Source organism: Rhipicephalus microplus, chromosome 7, assembly GCF_043290135.1.
Source record: "Rhipicephalus microplus isolate Deutch F79 chromosome 7, USDA_Rmic, whole genome shotgun sequence".
Taxonomy (NCBI): domain Eukaryota; kingdom Metazoa; phylum Arthropoda; class Arachnida; order Ixodida; family Ixodidae; genus Rhipicephalus; species Rhipicephalus microplus.
Window position 1 is genome coordinate 34441630 of NC_134706.1, and position 25484 is coordinate 34467113.

Genomic DNA, 25484 nt, shown 5'->3' on the forward strand with positions numbered 1-25484 from the left:
GAAACTGGATGATACGCCCGTTCAGTGGCTCAGTCGAAGGCCGTATCAGATCGAAACGATCCAAGCCAAAGCTGACAAAGAAAACCCGCTATTTAAGGTGCTGTGTTTCATCGTAGACAGTGATGAATTCATTATACAGAGAGCACCTGAGAAATTTTGCCAGGAACGTATGCAGCTTTAGGTAAGTACTCTAGCCGGGCGCATGATGCAACTAAGTGGCGGTGGTGGTAAGCCGAATTTCGTGCAACGTGCTCGAAAAACTGAATTGTGTTTTCTTGGGTAGCTGTACGTGTTGAACTTATATCTGTGCTTCTCAGAACTCTTCCGCGATTCTGAGCCATTTATAATACATTCAGTGTGCGTTACTTTCTTCGTTATGAAGGTTATTTGCCAGCACAGAGCTACGGCAGCGTTGTCGGAAGAAAGCGGTGGGTACTCAAAAATGCTGCGGGCATAAACCCTATGGGCTACTTTTGCGTTGCTAAGCGATTGCATTAAGCACTTGTCTGTCCCTCTTCAGTGTCTTAACTTAGCGTACATTTCAGCGTGAAAGTGTACGTAGTAAAGAGAGCGAAGAAACCGTAGGCTTAAACATGCAGTGCATCACAGCAGCGTTTGCTAACTATTCAAAGATTCTGTGGAATTCAGTCTATCGCTTTTAAGATGCAGAGAGCAGCTTTCTGCATGCAAGATCTTTCACTGTAAATACGCGTTGAAAAACATATTTCTGGGTTTATGAGCAGAACGCTGTCTTTGAACTGTTTTGTTCCTGATATCCGACCTCCGAGTTAGGCTGAACGAGATGTGTGTGAATCGCTTGATATGCTGGTGGTGTTTGAAAATATTTTTTTACTTTGTAATAGATACGGTCCAGTGACCATATCATGCAATTGTGCACTGTGCTGCACCTTGTTGCACGGAGCGTCAACTCTGGACCAACAGAAAATGATGAAATCTCTCGGCAGCTTCAGGTGCATTGGTCATCAAAGTAAACAGCCAGTGTGTAAATGTCTGCCTACATCTTTCCTTCGAAAATTTTCGTTCTGTGCTCAACACATTGCATGGGGGAACAGTTTTTTTTTTCTTGGTGACCTAGTGAAAAGCTTTGAAAATTCGATTGCATCAACTTTATCATGCTGTCGCTGCTACAGTGACTGCTTGGCTATGTTGAAACGAGAACAGTGAAATTGGCCCATACAAAAGTACCTAGTAAATTGTGTGCACGTTTGCGACAAATCATTTATATTTTTTCATGGCATATTCGGTTAGCCACTCCCGTCCTCTGACCGAAGTGGCCAAATGCCAAGGCAAATCGCAATCAGAGCTCGAGAGGCAGCGCGCCTGTAGCCCCACCATGCAGCAAGCGCAGGAAGCTGCCGGGTAAACATTCTTGCACCGCATTGACAAGTGGCACTGATTAGCCTTAACAAAGTGGATATCTCTGACATGTCTGGACGAAGTGACAGCTTTCTGAGCTCAGCACGTAAATCTGGCAATTGTCATCGTCCGAGCTGATATCTTCAGGGCAAATCATGTGGCTGTAACGATCTACAGCATTTATGTTTCTCTATTTTCGCTAGCCGTCCCTATTTTGACATGGCGCATTTAAAGCTTCATAGATCTGAACTTGTCACACACGCTCAAAAGTGTCACTAACAACGCACGTTTACGAAAGTGTTATGTGTCCAAAAATGTCCCCTTTCAAAATGTGTGCTCACGCTGTTAACGCTGTTCACCTACTGGCAGCCACATGAGTTGCTGGATTATGGCACTTGATCCATCCTCCCGGTCAGATCGCGCCACGTTCTCACTTCAAAGTCAGAGCGGTCGGGAGCGCTCTGAGTCAGAGGCTGACGCTCTGAAAGAACCAACTGATGGTAGTCTGAGGGCTCGAATTCTACCAACCGAAGGCGCAGGCACTTTTCAGAGAGCTCGCAAATGTTCAAGCGAATACACCATGAGAATGTTGTTCTATTCCTAGCACGCTGCATAGTATACAACTTTATTCGACTACATTCTACTCCCCAGGTGTTCGAAATTTCAGGGGCCTCCACTAGGCGTCTCTCATATTCGTATTGTAGTTTCGGGACTGTAAACTTCAGATATTTTGATTACATTTTGTTCCTCTCGCCCTCGTTGGTGGCTTTGCCTAACATTGCATGAAGCATTAAGAATTGGATTGCAATTATACTTATTCTACCGTCCACGGCACTGTTCGACAATCTCAGAATTGTTAACACTAAAATTGCCCGTACAAGGAGCTGTGTCAAGTATGAAGCAAAGGTCAAATAATTGGATTTCTCTGCGCAACTTGTAGGCATGTATACTCGTAGTCAAATACAAGGTCAGAAGAAAGTGGAGGCCCTCCACAGATCACTGAAGTAAGACCACCAATTGCCTTCGTTCGGTTCGCTTGTGTGCTGGATGGTCAAGAAACCAGCCGTATGGCTTGTGGCATCAGTCTATTGTCAATTACAACTAAGGTCCACTCAAAATGAGCTTACTGTTAGAACGAAAAGCATTTGACTTGACTGTCTTCCACAGATTCTGGTGGCAGAGCTTATGTTTATCCTTAGGTTGTTACCACCTGCCACAGTGGTCTAGCGGCTAAGGCACTCGGCGGCTGACCGCACGTCGTGGGCCCGGCCGCGGCGGTCGCATTTTCAATGGAGGTCAAATATGCTTGAGGCCCGTGTGCTTAGATTCATGTGCACGTTAAAAAACCCCTGGTGCTCAAAATTTCCGGAGCCCTCTATTACGGCATCTCTCACAATTCTATCTTGGGTTTGGGATGTTAAACATCAAAAGAAAAAAAAAAGAGAAAAATGTTGGTATCGACTTTGGAGTGGCACCCATTAGTGCACGCTTATATTCATCCACCTTTGAGTAGAAAATGCTTCTTCCCTCTAAAGTTGTTTTTAACTATTGGTTGATACGTGTATGTGTACACAAGACTGCTGTCACACAGTTCCCATCACGATGCACAAGCTCCTGCTCAATGATTTTAAGATTTTTTCTGCAGATCAGGTCCACTTTGGTTAAGCGGACGCTAAATAAAAATATTAAGATCAGTCACATTGATATTCAACCTGCATTGGACTGTATGAGAGCTTTCTGTGCACCAATAAATCAATTTTTGCGTCGGAAACGGCCACTGAAAGTCTCTGGCATTGCGGTTCAATTTGAATTGCCAGTGCTATTTAAATTGCCTGCACTATAAAGAGAGCTTGAAGTCACTGCGTCAGCTGCAGATTTCTGTGAATTGGTAGCTGTTCGAGAGCTCCACGGTGGTGTTATGTCAAAATAACTCTGGCTTACTGCATGTTTGTTTATTTCCAAAATTCATGTATGTCATTTTTCATGTGTAAGCCACAGCAGTAATTGACTGACCAAACTGTATCATATGACATCAATGAAGTACCCACAGAACATGACAGGGGGTGTCGTTTAAATTATTTAGTTTTGCCGTCTTCTCGCTCACAGATGCTGTGCTCTCATAAATTGGTTATTGCACAAGCTTATTATTTCAATCTATATAACATAATGTTTGCCTATGGTGTCCCTTCAAGTGACATTCGGGTCGTCTACGAAAGCCTTTGTAAAACACTGTGATGTGTATAAGCTCTCTTTTTGGCAAGCACAGCAGTTTCTTGAAATCTATGTTAACTTAATGTTTGCCTTTGGTGTCCCTTCAAGTGATATTTGGGTCGACTACGAAAGCCTCTGTAAAACACTGTGATGTGTCGAAGCTCTTTTTCTGGCAAGCGCAGCAGTTTGTTAACCCCCGGCAATGTCATTTTTCACTTGTAAAGCGGTCAAGCTTTGCGACTCCAGGTGTGTCTAATGCAGGCTTTCAACTTTCTTTGTGGAGGAATTTACGACACTTTCAGATCTCACTTTTGAATCATCTTGTGCTTGCAGGTGCAATGTCTTGACCGGACACAGGGCTTCAATGCAGCTTTATGGAGCTGCCCGATGCACGTGTGGTCTGCGGCCGTGTGGTGTGCGTATCATTTGGTGGTACATGTTTTTTAATTGTTTGATTTGTGACAATAAAAATCTTAACCATGGTGCTGAATGTAAGAGTAATCTTTGCTAAAGAAAAAGAAAGAAAAAGTTTACACTAACCGTGTGAAACTTACCAAAGAGCGAAGCTGGTTGACTCTTAGCGGCTTAGCGTAGCTTTTTTGGCTGGTGCTAGCTCCTTCTTTGGTGTTGACAAAGTAAGGTAGAGCCTGTCACTGATCATGCAAGAATTTACACACTCCAGCGCCAGAACTAGCATGTAAAGCCAGCTGTGGCGCCTTCGTTAGTAGTGCGGGCTGTTTGTTGCTTGTACTCTGCTGCCATGGCGGGTGAATGCGGAGCGGCGGCTGCACAGATTGTCTCTATCAGTGGGCATGGCTGATAAGCAATGGCACGGAGGAATTTTCGCGAGTATCTCAAGCTCAGTCGTATAAGCCACTTGGGTACAGAGGGCTATGCACAGAAAAGGCAATTAGTGGCATCTTCGGCTGGCGGCACTTATGGCGTTTTTTGTGCACTCGTGCAGTGCCGTACGTTCGTCTGGGCACCACGCATGCGGTGTTGCATGTTCGGCTGGGCCGGCCACGACACGAGTGCACGGCACCGCGGAGGTCGACGGTAGAGCGTGGTTCAATCCCGCCGTTCCGCACGCGATGGCAGACGACGCGGTGACGTTCCATCATTGGAGACCATAATTTACAGCTGGTGCTGCCGCAGAACACGGCGGGACGGGAAGGAAAACATGCATCGGCTTACATCATTCGACCGTACTCGCACAAGGCTACTGTTGCTGCCAGGACTTCACTGTACACCGAAGGCGATGCGAAAATTGCCGTAACCCTTGTCGAGTTGGTACAGAACTGATGCAGCATAACCGCCTGGAGAACAGACGCCCACCCACTGGACAAGTAGTGTCTTGCGTCTTTTATTGTTTGGTTTTTCGTTGTTGACTCTCTTATTCCCAGTACAAGAGACTCATTACTTTCAACACATTTTCATCACCATCAGTCCCCCTTTTACGCAACCTGAACATTTCACCTCTGCATAAACTTTTTAGCCACAAAATTCTAATAATTATGTATTATGTCGTTAACAATGAAATGTACATTTACAGTTTTTAAATACTGTTACTTTGGACTGACATAGAGCATAGAGGATGCTGTGTGCAACTTTACAGCTTTCTTGGTTGATGCAGCAACGAAATGTATTCCCCAAACATGTGGACCGTCAAGCAAACGAGTCCTATGCTGGAATAATTAGTGCCGTGATGCTCGAAAAAAACAAAATAAGGCATGGAAGTTGCTTAGAGACTCACCCACAGCCGAGAATCTTGTAAACATTAAGAACGTCAAGTCGCAAGCAAGGAGGATGCGCCGACAGGCGAGAAGGGAAAGTTGGCTCAAATTTTTATCGGGCATTAACTCGTACACAGATGAGTCAAGAGTCTGGAACATGGTTGGTAAGGTGGCAGGACGAAAAGCACATGTAGTTCCTCTAGTGAACACACACAAGGGTCGAGTTTGGAAGACCAGGCAAACACTCTCGGAGCGCACTTCGAACAGGTCTCCAACTCATCACACTATAATGAAGCGTTCCAAAGATACAAAACCACAATAGAAAAACAGAGATTAGAGCTCAAACCCACAACGCATGAGGCATACAATGAACCTTTCTGTTTCGCTGAACTACAAGCCTCGCTTACCTGCTGCAATAAATCTACCCCAGGTCCGGACCGTGTGGCATATGAAATGTTAAAACACCTGCACACTGAAACCCAAAAAGCTCTCCTCTCCCTGTATAATGCGATATGGTCTTCCGGCGAGCTACCCTCGGCCTGGAAGGAAGCTATCGTTATCCCAATTCTAAAACAAGGCAAGGACCCAGCCTCAGTTTCCAGCTACAGGCCAATAGCATTAACCAGCTGCCTTTGCGAGGTCTTTGAAAAAATGATTAACAGGCGCCTGATGCACTTCCTTGAAATTAATGGCCTACTTGACCCATAGCAGTGTGGGTTTCGAGAGGCTCGGTCCACCACAGACCACCTTGTCCGTGTCGAGGCACAAATTCGCGATGCTTTTGTTCATAAGCAATTTTTTCTTTCTGTGTTCCTCGATATGAAAAAGGCATATGACACTACATGGCGTTTAGGCATATTGCGAGACCTGTCACATTTAGGTGTGCGGGGTAGAATGCTGTCAATCATCAAAAGCTACTTGTCCAACCGAACATTCCGTGTCCGTGTTGGCACTGTCTTATCTCGAATATTTGTTCAAGAAACAGGAGTGCCACAAGGAGGTGTATTGAGCTGCACACTTTTCATAGTTAAAATGAACTCCTTGCACTTGTCTCTCCCACGTAATATTTTTTTTTGCATATATGTCGATGATGTACAGATTGGTTTCAAATCGTGCAGCATCTCAGTGTGCCAACGTCAGATTCAACTCGGGTTGAACAAGGTATCTTAATGGGCAGATGAGAATGGTTTTACACTCAACGCGCAAAAGAGCACTTGTGTCTTGTTCATCATAAAAAGGGGCCTCCATCCTGACCCCGACATTGACCATGGAGGTCAATGTCCTCTTTCAGTGAAGACCGAGCACAAGTTTTTTGGTCTCATGTTAGACACTAAACTAACCTTCATCTCACACATCAAGTATTTAAAGGACAGGAGCTTAAAAACAATGAACATTTTGAAAGTGTTGTCACACACTACATGGGGTAGTGACACGAAATATCTGATGAATTTATATAAAAGCCTCGTACGCACACGCCTAGATTACGGTGCTATAATCTATCATTCGGCAACACCATCAGCCTTGAAGATTCTCGACCCTGTCCACCATCTAGGCATCTGCCTCTCTACGGGTGCATCCGAACTAGCCTTGTGGAGAGCCTGTACGTGAATTCGAATGAATGGTCGCTCCACCAACAAAGATGTTTCCTGTCCGTTTTGTGCTTTTTGAAGGCAAAGGCAGACAAGAAACACCCTTCCCATTTCACAATTAATGATTTGTCTTGTTCTCACTAGTTCGAGAACCGTCCTTCGTTTAGGCAGCGCTACGCACTCCGTGTAAGGTGCCTGGCCGAAGAAACAAGTGTGACTCTTCTTGAACACAGTTTGATGGCTCCAGCAACATATCTGCCACCGTGGCAGTGGCAGCTTATGGACTGTGATGTCTCTTTTGTTGAAGTCGCAAAGCACGCACCACTTGCACACATACATACTTCCTAGAACTACAACATAAATACACATGCCCTGAGTTCTTTACCGATGCGTCAAAGTCCAACTCTTCTGTGTCATGTGCAGCGGTAGGTCAATCCTTTTCTTCGTCCTGGCGTTCTTCATCCTGATGCAAGCATTTTCACAGGAGAAGCTTACGCAATACTGGCGGTCATAAAACACATCAAACCGGTAAAATTACAAAAGGCGGTAATATACATAGATTCCCTAAGCATGGTCAAAGCCCTGAAAACTCCTAAAAAACACAAGAACATCGTGCTAGTGTCACTTTACTCACTTCTGTGCACACTGTACACATCAAAACAGCATGTCGTTGTCTGCTGGGTTCCAGGGCACCGTGGGATACAAGGGAACGTTTTGGCCGACAAGCTGGCTGCTTCGGCCAACGACACTACTTCCAATGCATCAATACCAATCCCTGCACTTGACTTAAAACCTTTTCTAAAATGAAAGCTCAGGGGGTATTGGCAGAGCACGTGGGATAAACACACAGATAATAAACTCAATGCTATTAAGCCGCAACTAGGTTATTGGCCACCACTATCAAAATCGCGACACACAGAAGTAACACTAACAAGGCTTAGTATAGGACACACACACTACACATTCATTTCTTCTATCTACCAGCAATCCACCATATTGTGAGAGATGTGGAGAACTACTTACGGTTCTCCACATTCTCGTTTAGTGCAATGAGCTAGATGCTCTTAGAAAAAAGCATTTTTTACTGCCCTACCAACAGCAGCTCCCACTACACCCTGGGATGCTCATCGGTAGGAATCGCTCTTTTTAACACTTTTCACCTTTTTAAAAGATGTTCATAGCTTTCACCCCATATTTCGAGGTCATTCGTAGCACGACCTCTGTACCGTGGTCGTGGCTGCGGTGACTACACATCCATCATGGTTTTATTATCATGACATTTTGCCACCCACTTTCAGTGCGCATATCTCACGCCACTGTCAAGATTTTATTACTTCCATGTTTTAACCCGCGTTAGCACGAGGAATTCTAAGGCCCCTTTACAGCCACGCATCATATCATTCTTCATGTGTCTAGTCTATTGAAATGGCACTCTTTGGCCATCAGTTGGCCCTTGCACCATTAAAAACGACTCATCATCATCATCAGTTTTTAAATACAACACGAGGTATTTAGCTAACTGTAATCTACTTTTACCTAAAGTATGTACCAACTATGATCTAATGATGGCAAAATTTTTATGCATAACACTCTGGAACATGCTACCTGTTGATTTGAAATCATGCTCAATATACTCAATTTGCAAACGTGTGAGAATACTATTGTTAAATGATTTTTGACTTGAATATATTTTTTGTTTGCATTTGTTTCAAGCAAATTGTCACTATGGCTTATTTTGCCCTTTTTTTCACGCAATTTTTTTTTTCTACAGTTTACTGCTATTTCGTCACTGTTTGCTTACTAAAGAACTAATCTTCTTTTTACTTTTTGTTAAGAGGTCCCCCTGACAGTTCTTACTTTGGGACCTCCGGATTGTTCATGCGTCATGCAAAACAATGTATATATTTTTAATAAACTTCAAACAAACAGGATGCTGGAAATTGTCGTCTGCTGAAGAGCATCTCTCACAGATGGCGCTGCTGTCGCGGATTTGAGTTTTGTTGTTCGCCCGTTCCTCTGGCTGTAGCGCGGTGCGAAACTCTGGTGGTGTTTGACGTAACTTCCTTTCCACCGTCATGGTGCCAGTGCGCCTCAGTCGGAAGATGCCATAGGACGTACGCCAGAACTTTTGATCAGTTCTTCTGCGGTTAATGCGTCCTTCTTGAATCAGCAAGCTGTCGAGTGACAACTGGCGCACCTTTCCATAACGTTTGTATTTTATTCATCTGTAACTGCCACATGTGCATTATCTGTTCATTTTATTTCTAATTATGAAGCCTCTCCTACAGTGATCCAATGTTACGTGCTACTCTTGTGCTGTATTTTAAAACAAATATACAAGCACAACACAAGGCCTAACAAACACTTTCACTATTTTAAAACACTTTATCAGTGTTCTTTAACACGTTCACTGCGGTGTGGGTCTCTGGTGAGTCTAGGCCTGTGCTTCTCCTATGCAACTGTGATGTTACAAGCATGTATATGCGTGATGGTGTCATAGCTCCATCACGCTTGAACACAAAGGTACGATTCATGTGGCAAGAGGTCTTAAATAACCAGAATACTACTCTTCTGGTGTAAGATGCTGTGAAGAGCCTGTGACCCACCAGCGAACTGCCGGTCGGTCACAGCGCACCTGGAAGATGTGCAGAGTCGCCTACTAACAGTCATTCCATGCATAAAATGAGACCTCGTGAAAGCGTACCAGAATGAGCGTAGTATTAAGTGAGAAATATAAGATTGATTCGAGCTGCTTGAGATGCATTATCTTCATACTGTGGCCAACACTTATGTCTCCTGTGCCGACATCTGCTCAAGAGACTCTCCACATTCTGTCTCCCACTTTTTTTATGCTGTAACACCCTAAAAGATATAAATGTCAGCTCTCCAACAGAACCACGGCACCTGTGAAAGACACTTGCGCTAGCCGGTTTCAGCTTGAACTGCAAGTGCTTTTTCTTGGCTAATGTAACACATAATAAGAGTTAAACACACAACGCATGTTGAGAGTGTCATGTGTTGAGACATATTTAACACATATTTAGTGTTAAATATGTTTTTTGTTGCTGCTTAAATTTATACGTTTGGCTGCGTAGCCATGTCAGATTCTTTGGAAAAATTAAAGCTTCCGACTGTATACCATTACGAAAAACCAGTGATAATGAAGCCTCAGAATTGCCTTCCTTCATTCATTGGATCTCGTCCCAGCAGACTTGACGCCTTCAAATAGCACGCAAGGGCTTATTGGTCAACTGTGCACTCGTTAAAGAGGATCACGCGCTACGTTACGCCAGCTGGCAAAAGAAGAGCGTTCCGCAGTTTCTGTCGTGGCCACGAGCTATGCCAACTAACACTTCTAGGTTTATGCACACACGATTACCAATAAAGCTGACAGGTGGACGAGCACCACCGTAGCTGAATTGGCAAGCGCATCGGGCACGTAATCCACAGGTTGCAAGTTCCGTACCTGCCGACAACTAGTTGTCTTTACATCCACTTTACTTCACATCTATATTACAATTACGGTCGAACCCCTTTATAAGAGACACTGATTTGAGAGACAAATGGGTGTAAGCGAGACCAGTATGCCTACAATAAAATATGGGCTAATAAGAAAATATGTACGAGGTGCCCCACTTATATGCTTATAAAAGACTTGCTGCACTGAGTATGCCTCTTGTAAAGGGGTTCAACTGGACTGCATTACACTTAAAATAATACAATTAAGGTCCCCTATACACTCGAACCTCATTATAATGAAGTTACATCTTACACTAAAATATGTTTGTTTATATCCTAAAATTCAGTATGTAGCACATTCCTAACACTATATCTAGTGCAAGGCTATTCTTCTTTTGCTTTGTTATAATTGACATATCGTTATATCCGGATTCATGATATTGAGGTGTGAGTGTACTTCCTTCTTTCATTTTCTACTACCTTTTATTAAGGTTTTGTCAAACAGAAGTGGACCCTCAGAATTCCTTTTCTTTATTCACGACCTAAATCCAGTAACACAGGCATTGGTTTGTATGGCATAGTCATCCATCCGAAACGCTCCAGAAATGCTTGACGTCACGAGAATGAGTAAGCGCTGGAGTACTTTACTTATTCTCTGTGGGAGGGCTGTGGGAAAAAGGCGACATTCTTTTCTTGGGTATTAACTGAATAAAACTTCCATTTTCCTGCGAGCAACTGTCCTGCTCAACTTCTTGTCATCGGGCTGGGCAAGTAGTGAAGTGTTTATTATAGGGGCAACGCACCTTAAGCTATCTCGGAGTGTCATGTCGTCGTCACGTTCCACCATAAACTGCTATGCACCGCAAAAGTTTGGTAGATTTCACTACGTGCTAACAGTCCATACTAAGCATATTATAAGATGAAAAGTTCGTCAATACTACTTAGAATCTCTGACGAAATTCACCAAGGCGCTGAAATTTCCTACCTAAAACTAAGACAAACATGCGTCTCTACAGAAAGTCATCTGTTTGAAACACCACTTCTAGGAACATATCCGCTGAGTGATGGTGCATTAGAGGACTGGTGACAAGTAAAGAGTCGGCATTTTGCTGTGGGAGACGCCGGCGCACACTGCATGCTTTGCCTCTTCCCAGGTTTCACGTTAGAGAAGCTCAAACAGCCGTTTTCTTTTTAATTGCTTAGTGCTTTTTCCAACTTTTTTATTTTTATAAATTACCTGGCATATATACAGTATATTACAACAGTTATTACTCCTTCGAAATAGATCGACATAATTATAATGCAGCTTCTATTGCGACGTGATGTCTCCAGTTTGCTGAGTGTCTTCTAATTCAAGTTCGTCGCTAGATATCGCACTGTCGGGACCAGAGTTGTCGGAGGAAATCCCGTCCTTGCCGGCGGCTGCTTCTTGAGTGCCGCTTCGTGGTCTTTCCACCACAAGTTCGCCCAGCAGGCAAACGTTTGCTTGTGTCGAGACAAACGAAATGCCTATTTCTTCCAGAATGGCGCAGTCTGCGGCGGCCCTCAGGTCCTCGATGTTGTACCTCCTGAAAGCGACAAGTCGAGACAGGAGAGGGAGTTCATAGAAGTTGTAGTCCATTAAGCTAACACTCTCACGGGTTTCCACATTTGGTTCTGTTAATTCACATTTGATACTGCTTTCATTCGATTCATTGCGAATTCGCAATTAATGCACCTTTAGTTCTTCAAGGGCATTCAAGTGAAAAATTGCATCAATTTAGGCAGGTAAATTAATCTGTCAGAACTCTGTTATCATTCATTTTGCCATGAAAAGTTAATTATTAAAAGACAAAATGGTAGTCGGGCTTTTGTGGTTGAATTTCGCGCTACAATCTGAGTATGTGTTTGTCATTGCAACATCACGAATTTCGAAATCTTTTCGTGTATTTTGGCCACACTGGTTCAATAAACTTTTCTCAGGCATGCTGTAAGACTTTGTCTCTTAGAACAACTACTACATAAGCCTTTGTGGACGTCATAAAAATCTGTCGTGTCTTGACCAGCCGGTGCGGGAACTTCGAGACTGTCTTTTTTCAGCGTTTTCTTGCTTACCAAGCATCCTATTGCACAATTGTAATTTACTAACACGAGAAGAATCGTTATCCTCTCTAGTGCTTCTTTAAATTCACATGTGATTTCTCGTTAATGTCACCTTTCATTTATTTCATGCACTTGATGGTCACTGATAATTCATGTGCATTCACTTGCTACAATGGTACACTTTAATACGCATTTATTTTATACATTTTTTTCCCACCACGGTGATCTAGTGGTTGAGGTGCTCGACTACTGACATGCAGGTTGAATCCCGGCCTCAGCGGCATTTTCGATGGAGGTGAAATTGCTTGAGGCCCGTGTACTTTTTAGGTGCACGCTCAAAACCTCAGGTAAATGAAATTTACAGAGCCCTTCACTTCATAATCACATCGTGGCTTTGGGACACTAAGGGCGAATGATTATTACTTGATTCATTGTTAGCTAACTTCAATTCTCACTTGAAGAGCACCAGATGCATGCCACACATGACTAAGTTATCGTTCACGTTGACATCGCCAAAGCTCGACCTTTATTTGTGTATGTGCTATGTGAGGCCCCACGTTCGGCGCCAGTGTGGGGTCTTGACGAGGCGAGCGCCTCGCCATGCTCTTGGAGTGAACGGACACAGCAGACACGGTCGGTACAAACCAAACAATCACATACACATTTATTAACTAATTTAGACGACGACATCGTCCGCCGAATCGTTACATCAATTGTATTTAACAGGCTACCATACAAACAACATAATACAGTAACACACCAAACACACAGTAACATACCCAAGGCGGCGGCGCCAACGCTTGACTTACAACGAGGACCCCCGATGCGCAGACCCGCGGTGCCCCGCGCCGAGGACCCACGCTAGAGACAACCCTTCGCGACAGCCGCCACGCGCAGAAGAGGCTCGCTCAACTCTCGCCCGCCACCAAGGCCTGCCTTCCGCCAGGGGTCACCGCCGGCGCTACCACTCTACCAACAGTGGTACTCAACGCGAACACAACGCCATCTATCGCCCGGCGATTGTCACCACCGAAATACGGCTTCTGTGCGAGACACATGCGCCACGCAGGGCAAACAACTTTACAGAGACTGTCAGTACTCCCACAAGGCTTAAGCCTTAATAGTTATGTACATTTTATGAGTGGTACATGTTCACCTAGGTCAATTATCAATTGGGAGATTTCGTAGTAGAAAGAAAACTCGCGAAAGAATTTTTTTTTAATGGGACTAAGTGGGCATAACCAGTAGTCTATAAGCAGGATGGCTACAAAGTATTGGAAGAGTGTTTGAGGACAGCAGGGAAATGCCATGTGGTGTGGAAAAGGGAGAAAGTTGACATAAATAAAATGTGATCTGCTCACATATGACAGGGGCTATCAAAAATCGTCCAGCAGTGGACGTGAAAGAAGTTGATGGTGCTGGCAATTTCTTGGAATTTACAGCGAGCAAAAATCGATGGAAATAAAAATGAGGATGTATGTGACAATACGGTGATGATTATATTTCAGTTGTTTTTAGTGTCTGACATCATGCCCTATTACGTACGCTGCATTTTAAAAAATGAAAAATGACATCAAAACATTGAGTGCAACTACAGATATGCATGATTTCTCAGCTAGGTGAACTGCCATGCTGACCAGGCTATGCTTGACAACTTATCTTGACGTCGAAGCGCAGGGAAGATACACTTACGAGGTGAAACTCGACTCCTTAGGGCGACCAGATAATGTCACATTGCCAGAGAGCCAATTCATGCTGGCGCTGTCTTGCGGCAGAAAAGTGAATCACTGCTGCTGCAATTTGCGAGTGAACCAGTCGCGTGCGTTCGCATTCCGCCGCAGTCGTGGAGTGCATTTGTCCGCACACGGCTGGTGGTGTTGCCTTTTTTATGTTTCGTGGTTGCGGCTTGGCGCCGCCAATTGAAATGTTTCTGTCGGAGCATGTTATTTTTGCATTATAGGTGACATTATTGGACACCTGTGGACGCTCGTTCTAATGGCAGTTTCGCTTCCCAAATATTTCTTCCTCTGTGCATCGAAGCGAAGGTTACAGAAGTGGGGCTTTTGGCTCCGAACACTTGTGTCGCTCCGGAAGTAGCACAGCAGCTTGTGGCTGATATCGGTTTGCTCGGTCACATTGACAACGTGTTTAGAAAATTATACGACCAAAAAATGTGAATGGAAGAAACGTTTCGATGGATCAGTGTTCATTTCTAAATCAAATTGGAGTATTTTATATAGTTATTTTGGAACTAAACGGCTTCTTCGCAGTCACACGCTGGCCCACCATGTCACGGATGTCACATTTACTTTGGTAAACAGGCAAGCTGAAAAGGTGGTGCTGTCTAAAAATGGTATAAAAAAGAAGGAATTCTCGCAAAGCGAACAATAACTGTATTTTACCAATGACTTCCTGTGACCGTACCAGTCTCATATAGTATATGAAGCAGTACATTTACAAATAGGCAAACGATAAATTATCAGTAATCTTTTGAGCAAGTTTTTTTATCGGTTCTTCTGGTGCTGTGGAGTGTGCCGACATCGTGGTGCAAGTGTCAATGTCAAAATCGAAGGTGTTATAATTTTAATTCACGGAACAGATTACCTTTTTCGGGCTATGGCGACACGCATCAGCTATTTTTGTTACGGCACGTGACGTAATGTCATGTGATGTGACAACAAAGGTCGTTCGCTTTTGATTGGCTTGATGCAACAAGTAGCGTGCAATATTTATATGGTGGTACCTAGTCCATACGAGTGAATGCTAAAAACAGACAGTAAAAACCCTTTTTATACATTTTTAGAAAGAAATAATTTCTCTTTCTGAGTGCTGTATCTTCAGAACAACGAACATGACATTCATTCTGCTAACGTGGCTATCATACGCCAGCCAGTAAAGGTGGAAACTCTTTCTGCGCTTTTAGTGAGCAGAAAATGCAACATGCATCGGACCCTGGCATTGCCATGAAACAAGTCTTGCATGCAAGCCGAGAAGTGTCCCCTCCCCGCCTTACGAATGTCTGTATCATGCAGAATGGAATTGTGGGAGCGCCTGCTATCCGACGCACGTGTTTTGTCGTAACCACCCTAATGACATTGTCAAAAAAAGCGGCAGCGAGGGGCCGTTAAAAGCCCACCATGAGGCGACATTTGCGGTATGTCTTTATGAGATGCTCGCTGTGATTCGAAGCAGTCTTTGACGTCAGCAGGCGAGTGAAATGCGAAAGGGAACGTTTCTCCTCGTCGTCAGCTCGAGTTTTGAACTCTGAGGGCTCATAACTTCACTTCTCATGCACTGATTTACATCATTCTTGGTGCATTCATCTCGAAAATCATTTCCACACACACGTTCCGGCGCTGAATAAGGGCGTCCCAAAGCCCCTTTAAGTACTATATTTTGCCACGGTAGCAGGCATAGGTATTGGTTTTGTAGATTCCACAGATCTTGCCAAAAACAGTTGTTGCCAAGTATAGATTGTTTTACTCAAAACATGTGGGCCTGGCCATCTCGGGCTGTATAGCTGTGTTTTTTTTTTTTTTTTGTAGATTGCAATGTGAATTAATAGGGCTATGAAACATGGAATGCACCAATTTAACCGTTTTAATGCGTATGCGTCTACTATAACACTCTTCTGTTAGTTGTCAAAGGCGCAAAACACAACATTTAATATTATTAGCCCAACATGGCGGCACTGCAACCCCTTTGTAAAATAGTCTACAGGCTGAGTGTGCAAGTGTTTATATATAGTGCCACCTTATAGGGCTGTCAATATTGGTATTTCGTAACTTTAACAACTAAACGAACGAAGCTAGAGTAGGTGCATTCACACGAAAGCAAATGGGTTGACCCAAAACAACTGCAAGCATATGTCAGATGTAAAATCGCCTATCGACAATGACCCCTTCCTCATAGTGGCATGACATTGCGACATTCTGATTTCTTCCAGCTTCAATAATAACGAACAGATTCGAAAAATTTGTAGAGAGACCTTACGATGAATCACTTCACGAAATTTCGCTCTGTCACGTACCGGGTCATCCAACTGTGTCCGGAAGCATCCACACTGTTGTTGCAGCTGGCCAGGGAGACATCGCGGGCCACGACATAACGCTCGTCGGGCACGACGACGATGCCCAGTCGGAGTTCCTCCCTTTTGCCTGTGCCGGTTCTCGCTCTCAAGACCAGCGCGACGTCGTTCTCCACTGAGACGTCTTCTTTCTGTTGCTTGAAAGTGTAGCTCACCGCCAGACGGCCCAGCGGGAAATCACAGTTGAACAGCCTGTCGAGAGGGTCGAGTTAAGGTATTCTAAAGGCTAGTGCGAAGAATAAATTTTACGTTTGAAGCAAATAGCGATTTGGTTGCTTTTTTGTCACAAAGCGTAGTGGGAGCAACGTTGAATAGTAGCTGGATCTAACTTTCAATAAATGCAAAACATAACCTGCAAAATACGTTACGTTTTGAAGTTTAATATACATAAAGCCTGCACAACAAGCTTTTAAAATAAAAAAATGATGAACCGATGTGAGGGTGATGTGTTCATTTTACGTTGTAGCGGGGCTTCGCGGCAGTGAAAATTTCTCTTAGATGTATTCACAGTATACCACCTCTCCAATGCCATAAAACCACCTTTAGAGGGGTTTACAGGTTGTTTGTATGTCAATTTGTCTCTTTCGAATACCTCAAAATATCGAATAATTTAAATTAATATCAAAGCAAATTCGAATACTGTAATATTTGCGTATGCCTGGTGCTTTTATATAGTCCTGGGCAATAATTACTCTCTCATTACATTAATTACTTTATTAGAGAGGTGTGTTATAAATACAATGTGAGCAAAATGAATGCAGTATTATTTGTAACTATAATAACAATAAGCATGTAATTATACCTGTTAGTATGATTGATTATTTCATGTTCATTAGTGCCTTCTTAAAATAAATAGGGTTGGTAATGGTTCTCGATTGGTCACTGATACAGTGAACCCTCACTGGTACAAATGTCAGTTTAATGAAAATTGCAGAACAACGAACTTTTAGAAAATCTCTGGCAGTTTCTTTATGCATTCTGTGCAAAAATCTCTCAGTTGAACGAATTTCTCAATAGCAAAAATTTTATTTGAAAGAACTTTAGCCCCGGACCCGCACTTATTCTTTAAATCAATGCAACGAATTTTCGCACTTTGTAGCACTGGTGTAGCCAATGCGCCACACCCCAAAATTGCCATTTATATTACCAGAAACAAATACTATTTTTGTCAAACCAGCCACCAGTTTGATTTGCTGGCTTGATTGAATTGTGTGCTTCCCCCCCCTTTTTTTTTTCTTCATGCGGTGTTTTACATTTATGTGACCACATGCAATCAACACTAAGTTACACACACGTACAACTTTTCAATGAAGGCAAAGCTATGGGCGCCTCTATGCGAGTAGTTCAGTTTGCCGCACGTCTCGTAATGCCACAGAAAGTGGTGGGGGCGCATCATCAGCGTTTCATATAGACGCAGACGCCACTTCGCGTTTGAGGTACACTTCAAAAGGAGGGAACTTCTCGTGCGGCCAAAAACGCACGATGACAACGTGTGAAGTCAAATATATGGAACTGTCTCGCTGGTGTGTGCCGCATCCTGTCTGAAATAGCTCCACCCAGAAAATACAAAAGTAATTTTTATATATTTCGTGTAAAAAATATGGACGCAATTGTGGAGCTACGTGCACTAGCGGTAGGATGTACACGATTTGGATCTGTAGCCTTCGCTTCATTGTCAATAAAAGTTGTCTGCAAGCTTAGTTTATCGCTTCATGTCCCATCTGCAATGAAACCCAGCAAATAATCAATCCACGGAAGGTAGAGGGAACGTTAATTGTAGTCTTTTAAGTGTATTTTAATAACTGTGTAACAGATTCGAAAAAAGTAAAGTGAACAAAAAGACAACTTGCTGCCGGAAGGGACTGAAACTGCGACCATTGTCAGTGTGATTCTTTACACTACTGGATGAATTATGAACTTTTACCCCATTATCCCCGAGTTTGCTATCCACTGGTATTCAAAGCCACCGACTCGCCTAAAGTAAGGCACGGCGTCGGGCTGCTTCGGGTCGGGCAAGAAGCGAAGCCGAAGGCAGCCGCCCCCGTTGTAAGCGTCGTCCGTGTGAATAACGGCCGACCCGCATCCTTGGCACAGCCATGTGCTCTGGTCCCGTGGCTGCAGCTGCTGCTTCGACAGGTCGAACCACGATCGCATTGACACCACCTGAGAATTCAGCCACACGGAGCTTCTTTACATTATTTTATTTTCTTGCTCACAGATACCGCAATGAGCGGGATAGAAATGCAATATGTTATGGTACGAACGCAGCCAACAAAACAAAGCAAACTGGAATACATTGCTTCTAGAAAATACAAATATAGTACACAAGTACAACAAATACATTGTTCGTGCTATTGCTTATACTATTTCACATGCAATGCTTAACAAACGTTCAAATAACACACTATAAGAAAGAAAATAAAAACGCCAGACCTAGCACAGTAGCGTAGTCATAGCAACACATAGCATAGTCATAACAAAAGCTGGTACAGTAGCCCCTCTAGAGTTTGGTTAAGCTCTCTTGGGGAAGCTACCACAAGTACATTGGCAATCTACTCAGTGCATCATAAATTGTCATCTTTGTGAAGTTTGGAACAGTATTTATCATTTTGCTTAAAAGAGAGATGCCCACTACGCACTTAAATATGAGTCAACACTTTGTAGTGGCCTAGAAGCCTAAGCGATCCACTCGTTACACAATTTGCCTTTCTTTAGTGCCTGTTTGCTAATTTGCTCTTCTACCATGCTATATCACATCTCTTGAAGGAGACTTGCAACACTTTTCCAAGTAACTACAGAATCAATTCTGGATTCACTAAAGGGGCTCATTGCCTCACAAATCAATCGCCACAAAAATGATATATAATCAGGGTCATAACCAGAAGGTGGCACACCAGTGACGTGCCACCTCCCCCCCCCCCCCCCCCCCAAAGAAAACTTTTTAAAGACGATCTTGGGGACCTTGAACACAAAAATTTTGGTCTGTCTGTTTGTCCACCACTCCTAATCGTACTGGCTATTTTAAACGGCACCAGCCGATACCCCAAACGGCCTACCCATCCGCAGCGCCCACCAATGTTGCTCACAGTTCAGCATTCATACTTGCGCGATTGTCAATTAAAAAGCAATTATTGCGCATATCTGAGGCACCATAACAACACGTATATATTCTGCATGTGCTTCGTTTACTAGAAACGGTATACATAAGTAATACTAAGGACCGTAGCGTTTATCACCCTGCACTGACCATGCAACGCTTGCACGAAAAGGCGCGTTTCCACCACTTTGCTAAGACGACATGGTGGTGGCACCTACCCGTTGCCTTGCGTTCTATACCTTATCACCTCACGCCTGTCTCAGGGCCGCGCGCTTCGTTTTTTAAGCAAACTGCCAGATGGTGCTCATATCTCGCGTGTGATGTGACTTGATGCACTCGTTCGCCTCCGCTGCACGCTCGAGCCACTCTAACGCAGCGCCTCCAGAATATTATTTACCGATTTTCTAGCACAGAACATCAAATAAATGTTTTGTTCACTCTCTCCAGACACAAGACTATCATCTTTCGACGACATTTGCAGGTTAACATGCAGGTACGAGGCCAATTTTTTTTCGCCATAGCATGAAGAGCGAAAAATATCCATTTCCAGGAGGTGCCCCTCCCGAAATCAAGGTGGTGCCTACCCTGAAAAACATTTCTGGCTACGCGCCTCCATACAATGTGAGCGGAGTTACAAATATTTATCACAAAGTGCAAGTGCCTTCTTTTTTCTCTTGTCCCGACAAAAGCGCTCGAAGCTAACCAGAGAGTGATAGGACGAGCAAAGGGGGTACGTGACGCAATGCCTCGTGATCTTAAGCACTTCTTTTTTTTTTTCTTCAAACACTCAGCTTCTCTGTGCAATTGTGCATGCACGCACGGACGCGTTGCAGCCCCAGTAATTTTTGAGCATGCTATGCTCAAGTCAGCCAATGACATGATACTCCGCCTCCAGTGTTCATTAGTCTCACCATCTTCTACAGTAACACCAATCCAGCTGCACTGCACAAAACGTAAAATTCGTATTTTAAGGAACATGAATATGCACAGATAATGACAACACGAAGTGCACATGTACAAAAGCATTTCTGCAGCAGCTACGTTTATGGGATTTAATGTCACAAAGTGATACGGCCTATGAGACACGTCACACTAGACGGCTCTCGAAAGTTTTCACCCCACGGGGTCCTTTAACATAGACTGGCATCACACATTACATGGACGTTCATCATATGGCAATAGTTAATGTTATAGGTTAAAGCTATGCAATTTCGGTGAAAGGCAGAGAATTTCACTGGCTTTTGCAGCAACGCTAAGTGAGGCATACTACATTAAATACGGCAGCAGTATGTTATGGGATCTGGTGGCCTACAGATACTAACAGTAATGTGTATTCAAACACGCTTTTTGCAGCAATGGCTAATGTAATACGAGTTAATCCTTTGCATCTTTAGTTGAAGCTAATTGCCAGCATATACATTCTGGATGACTCCACAGTGAGCTTGATGAGTGGGGACATTCCTTAAAACAACGCAACACCTTTTTTAAAAACATGTTTTACAGCTATTTAACAATATTATGTCTTACAGCTATTTAACATTATTATGTCAATAATGTCATGATGATGGTCCCCTCAGTCTGACTTATGGATGGACACATTCATAAGCGAAAAAAGCTGCTGTGGCTATGCAACACTGAGAAACGGCCACTTCTAACCTGCCCTTTCTTGTACAGTCTGTAACCGAAGCCCTGGCAGAAAGAGCTCGAGACGGGTGGTGCTTTCAAGCGCCATTTGGGGCAGCAGTAGTCGGGGAAGCTCCATAACCTGCACAGATGAATAGAGGGCACATATTCTATTGTAATCTGCTGCACGCACTGTACACAACTCGTCATAACCAGGAAAGACATTTATTAGTGCTGGAAGCAAAAATGCGGCGCATTATGTGTAAAATAAGCGCGTAGGTACGCCTCACGCAATTCAGGGCATGCTCGTGTAACTCGAGGCATTCCTGTTGTCTGTATCTCCTTGCTCGTGTCTTCTTCGGCATGCCAAACTTTTTTTTATAAAAGGATGCAAAAGTGAAATATTAAATCAAACAAGGTTTTGTGATGAGATGCTTCTATAATTGAGTTGCTCTCATAACAAATAACTTCTGTAAATGAGATGATTCTGTCATAATAAATTGGTCAGTTGTGGCAAGAAGAGAGACTCCAAGCCTGAAAGCGAGGATGTAGACTTATGGTGGTACCGCCTTTATTGAATCGTGGAACCTCTCACATGGTCTCAACTGAAGCCGATTAGCAAAGTGGGAAAAGTGCAATTCCTGTGGCTTTGCTAAAATTGCTTTATTAGTATGTATACTATGTACTATTACTGATAACAAATTCACTCAAAATTACATTTCCTTGTAACTAAGCACCGCTCTTTGTAAGTTTACACCAGACAACATGAATTTATTTTGGAGGATTAGCATTATAATTATACAATTATTTTATTTATTTATTTATTTAGTATACCTCAAAGGCCCCAGTCGGGGTATTACATGAGGGATGGGCATAATTAGCAACATATTAACGATTCAATCACGGTCTTGAATACATGTGGGTCGGAGTGGTGCATGGCGAAGGCAGGCAAGTTGTTCCAGTCCTGGGCGGTTGCAACAAAAAAGGAGCGAAGGTGGGCAGTAGTTTGTGCTGGCGGTGGATAAACGGCTCGGGGATGGTTTGTACGGCTGGATAATCGATGAGCAGGCAAGATGGCGTGATAAAAGATGGCGATGAGCAGGCAAAGGAGCGTGATAAAATTTGTGAAAAAGACAGAGCCGAGATATATGACGACATGATTCTAGGTTGTTGAGGTGGCCACGAGTTTTAAGTTCGGAAACGCTGGAATGATAAGAGTACACGGAGTAGATGAACCGGGCTGCGCGATTTTGTACAGATTCGAGAAGGTTAGATAGATTAGATTGATGAGGGTCCCAAACCGAGCATGCGTACTCCAATTTAGGGCGAACAAATGTGGTGTAAGCTAACAACTTCACTGATGAGGGAGCAAGTTTTAAATTCCTACGAAGTAAACCCAGCGCACGATTAGCGGAGGATGCTACGTTGTTAACGTGAGTGGACCAGGTGAGGTTGCTTGAGAATGTTACGCCGAGGTATTTATAGGATTCTGCTGTTAATATTGTAGAGCCCGAAATGGTGTAAGTCGCTTGCTGATAATGTTGCCTACGGTAAAATGATATTAGCGATGTCTTATTTACGTTTAAAGACATTAGCCAGTCGTTACACCAGGATTCAATAAGGTTAAGGTCGTTTTGAAGTATAGCAATATCGGTAGGGTTTTTTATTGGACGGTACACGACGCAATCATCTGCAAACAGGCGAATATTTGATGAAATGTTAGCTGGGAGGTCATTTATATAAATTAAGAAAAGTAGGGGTCCGAGTACTGTGCCCTGTGGGATGCTAGAGATTACGGGAAGATGGTTAGATGAATGGTTTTTAGCGTACACAAATTGTTGCCGATTATTATTACTAACCAATTACTATTACTATTACTGGCCGATTCACAGCATTTGCCATCCACTCACTTTCAACTGAGATACACCAGGAAAAATTACCCAGCACATCACTTTCAACCCAAACCAATGGAAGATTTCATAATTCCAAATCAAATGTGTATTACCTTAGCAAACTGCTATGACTTTCAAGAACAAAGTTCCAGTGAATTGTTGAAAGATCTAGCATTTAGTGTTTCTATTAGTCTCATCGGTAAGCATTCTTCGCATACACCGAATCGCAAATAACTTTTGAATTCGCATGTGAGCCGTACTGACAAAGAAGCACTACAAGTTTTTATTAGAACAATAATTATCTTGCACACTTAATGCTTGTACCCTTAGTACACACAATCCCTTCCACGTTTGAATGTCATTAGCATGACAATGTTAATGCACAAACCTAATCTCGCTTGTTCAGCAGATCTCACTCGACTGCAAAGTGTGTACTCTCAACGACACAGGTTGTGCGGTTGTGTGGTCGACACCACAATTGAAGCGTTGGAGATGGTATCCACCATGTACAAAACATTGTACACACACATAGGTTTCAATGACAATGCTCACTTTAAGAGTTTTATATTACAAACATCTTCAGCCCAGCGTTGCAACAACGAGCACCATGTTGCTTTTGGGCTTCTGATTTGACATGCAATTGCTAAATTTGCTACGGCCTGCCATCAAACTTTATAAGGCTGCAATAAATGTGAGCTATGACATTAAATTCAAACGTGGGGCATTTCAGTGCAAATTAATAATGTTCTGAAACTGAAGGTATTACTAACAATCTTTTTTTTTTCCAATTTAGCACAGGTATGGCAGAAATCTGTATTGTCATTTCTGGTCAGATGCAGCACAAGAAGTTACCAGAAACACCTTCAGGTGTGAATTATGATCAACCGTCTGTAAATGTGCCAAATTAACACGGTATAATTCTAAGGCACTCGATTAGCATTCCAAAATAAAGATGAAGTAACTTGTTTTGTGCAATGTTGAGTAATAAAACTTGGTTAGCACGCAGTGAAATATTCAATTCTTCAGTCAATCATGACATACATTTACACTTGAAAAATCATGCTGTAGGCTCGCAACAAGCAATATTTTTTAACGTGTTAATGTCAAGTCAGAATGAAACAAAATTATACTATTGACATTCATCTTACAATGTGGCACATCAATTGAGCAGACGAACACTACGAATTTCACCAAAGTGGTTGGCTGCAGCCATCTGCAGTAGTCCGAGGTCAAAGAAAAGACGCAGAAATTATGCGTCTTTTCTTCAATTTATCCCACGTGCAACATATCTTGCTCTTCTTTGGCCAGCCACAAGCCCAAAGATTTGGCAAAAACAAGCTGTGTCCCCATATATAAGTGTACACTGCGCCTCAGGGCAGTAAAAAAAATTGCTAGAGTCCTCATGAGAAAACATGTTTCAACAATGTTACGTCAAAATTATCCCCAGTAATACCTACTCGGTGCGTACGGAGGCAAGACTTCACACGTACTTACCGGCCCTGATTCTGCTCGAACAGCCTCTTGTCCTTTGTCTCGTACACCCAACTGGCGCCAAAGATGGCTGCCGACAAGCCGAGCATACGTACCGTATCGACCGCCTGAAACAAAACAAAAGTTTCTTAAAACCAATGTCAACGCTAGTGAAAAAGTCAACAAACACTGTTCTTTTTTTTCGTGAACCTTGTAAAAATGTGGTCATGACACGATGGAAAAAAAACAAGCTCTCAAATTCTTCTTTCATTCATTCATGGCAAGTGTCTCAATCAAGCAGACTTGTTGCATTCGTGTAGTAGGCAAGGCATTATTGGTTGGCTAGCTGCCAGCTTGTAACATGATCACGTGACATGCGACATCAACCGGCAACCACATCCACAGTCATGGCTACAAGCGGCGCAAACTAATACTCACAGGTTTCAATGCTCAGAGACACACAATAATGTGTACAGGAGATGAACATAGCCGTAGTTCAATTGGTAAAGCATCAGATGCGTCATTCAAAGGTTGCAGGTTTGGGCCAGCCCCGCCGGCATCACGTTTATGTCACAATCACTACAAATAAATTTACATATACTTTTTTGGCTTTGTCTTTTCATTGTAATTAATGTGGCATCCAACAGAAAAAAGAAACAAAAAAGTGAGCCCCCCCAACTACTTATTTGGTTCATTTCCTGCACATGGTATTGCACAGCACTAAAAGGTGCAGGAATTCATCCACGTCAATTTCATGGAGGCATGCAGGTGATCAAATTTTGAATCAGTATCAATAACTACTTGCTATCCAATACGCGTTCGAGAATTCACAATTTTCAGAGGTTTACTGGTGCCTGTATGGGT

The 25484-nt window shown here is 43.2% G+C and overlaps 3 protein-coding genes across 8 annotated transcripts in view; 1 reads left to right on the plus strand and 2 right to left on the minus strand.

Annotated features, from left to right (window-relative positions):
• Positions 1 to 8180, minus strand: part of LOC119179745 (cytosolic endo-beta-N-acetylglucosaminidase) — a 43490-nt gene extending 35310 nt beyond the window's left edge. The window contains exon 1 of the mRNA XM_075868990.1: positions 8071 to 8180. The gene's annotated coding sequence lies outside the window, so the exon portion shown is untranslated. The remainder of the gene's footprint in view (positions 1 to 8070) is intronic.
• LOC142767405 (uncharacterized) lies at positions 1 to 24597 on the plus strand. Of its 4 annotated transcripts, none has more exons than XR_012884856.1 (3): positions 1 to 181; positions 3922 to 9118; positions 23944 to 24597. XR_012884856.1 is itself a non-coding variant. In XM_075868992.1 (3 exons), the coding sequence occupies exons 1-3, from the start codon at positions 123 to 125 to the stop codon at positions 4646 to 4648; spliced, it is 237 nt and encodes a 78-aa protein (XP_075725107.1). In that variant the 5' UTR covers positions 1 to 122; the 3' UTR covers positions 4649 to 9658. The 4 variants fall into 4 exon arrangements, 2 of the variants coding, with proteins under 2 accessions (XP_075725107.1, XP_075725106.1); XR_012884857.1 differs by lacking the exon at positions 23944 to 24597 and having other exon boundaries at positions 3922 to 4020; positions 4553 to 9658; XM_075868992.1 differs by lacking the exon at positions 23944 to 24597 and having other exon boundaries at positions 3922 to 4003; positions 4553 to 9658.
• LOC119179276 (cytosolic endo-beta-N-acetylglucosaminidase) overlaps positions 11553 to 25484 on the minus strand; it is a 22912-nt gene continuing 8980 nt past the window's right edge. For all 3 annotated transcript variants that reach the window (XM_075868987.1, XM_075868986.1, XM_037430343.2), the window contains 5 exons: positions 24645 to 24748; positions 21292 to 21400; positions 18514 to 18701; positions 16482 to 16730; positions 11553 to 11937 (listed from right to left, as the gene is read on the minus strand). In XM_075868987.1, coding sequence (XP_075725102.1) covers positions 11679 to 11937; positions 16482 to 16730; positions 18514 to 18701; positions 21292 to 21400; positions 24645 to 24748 — 909 coding nt within the window. In that variant the 3' untranslated portion in view covers positions 11553 to 11678. The remainder of the gene's footprint in view (positions 11938 to 16481; positions 16731 to 18513; positions 18702 to 21291; positions 21401 to 24644; positions 24749 to 25484) is intronic.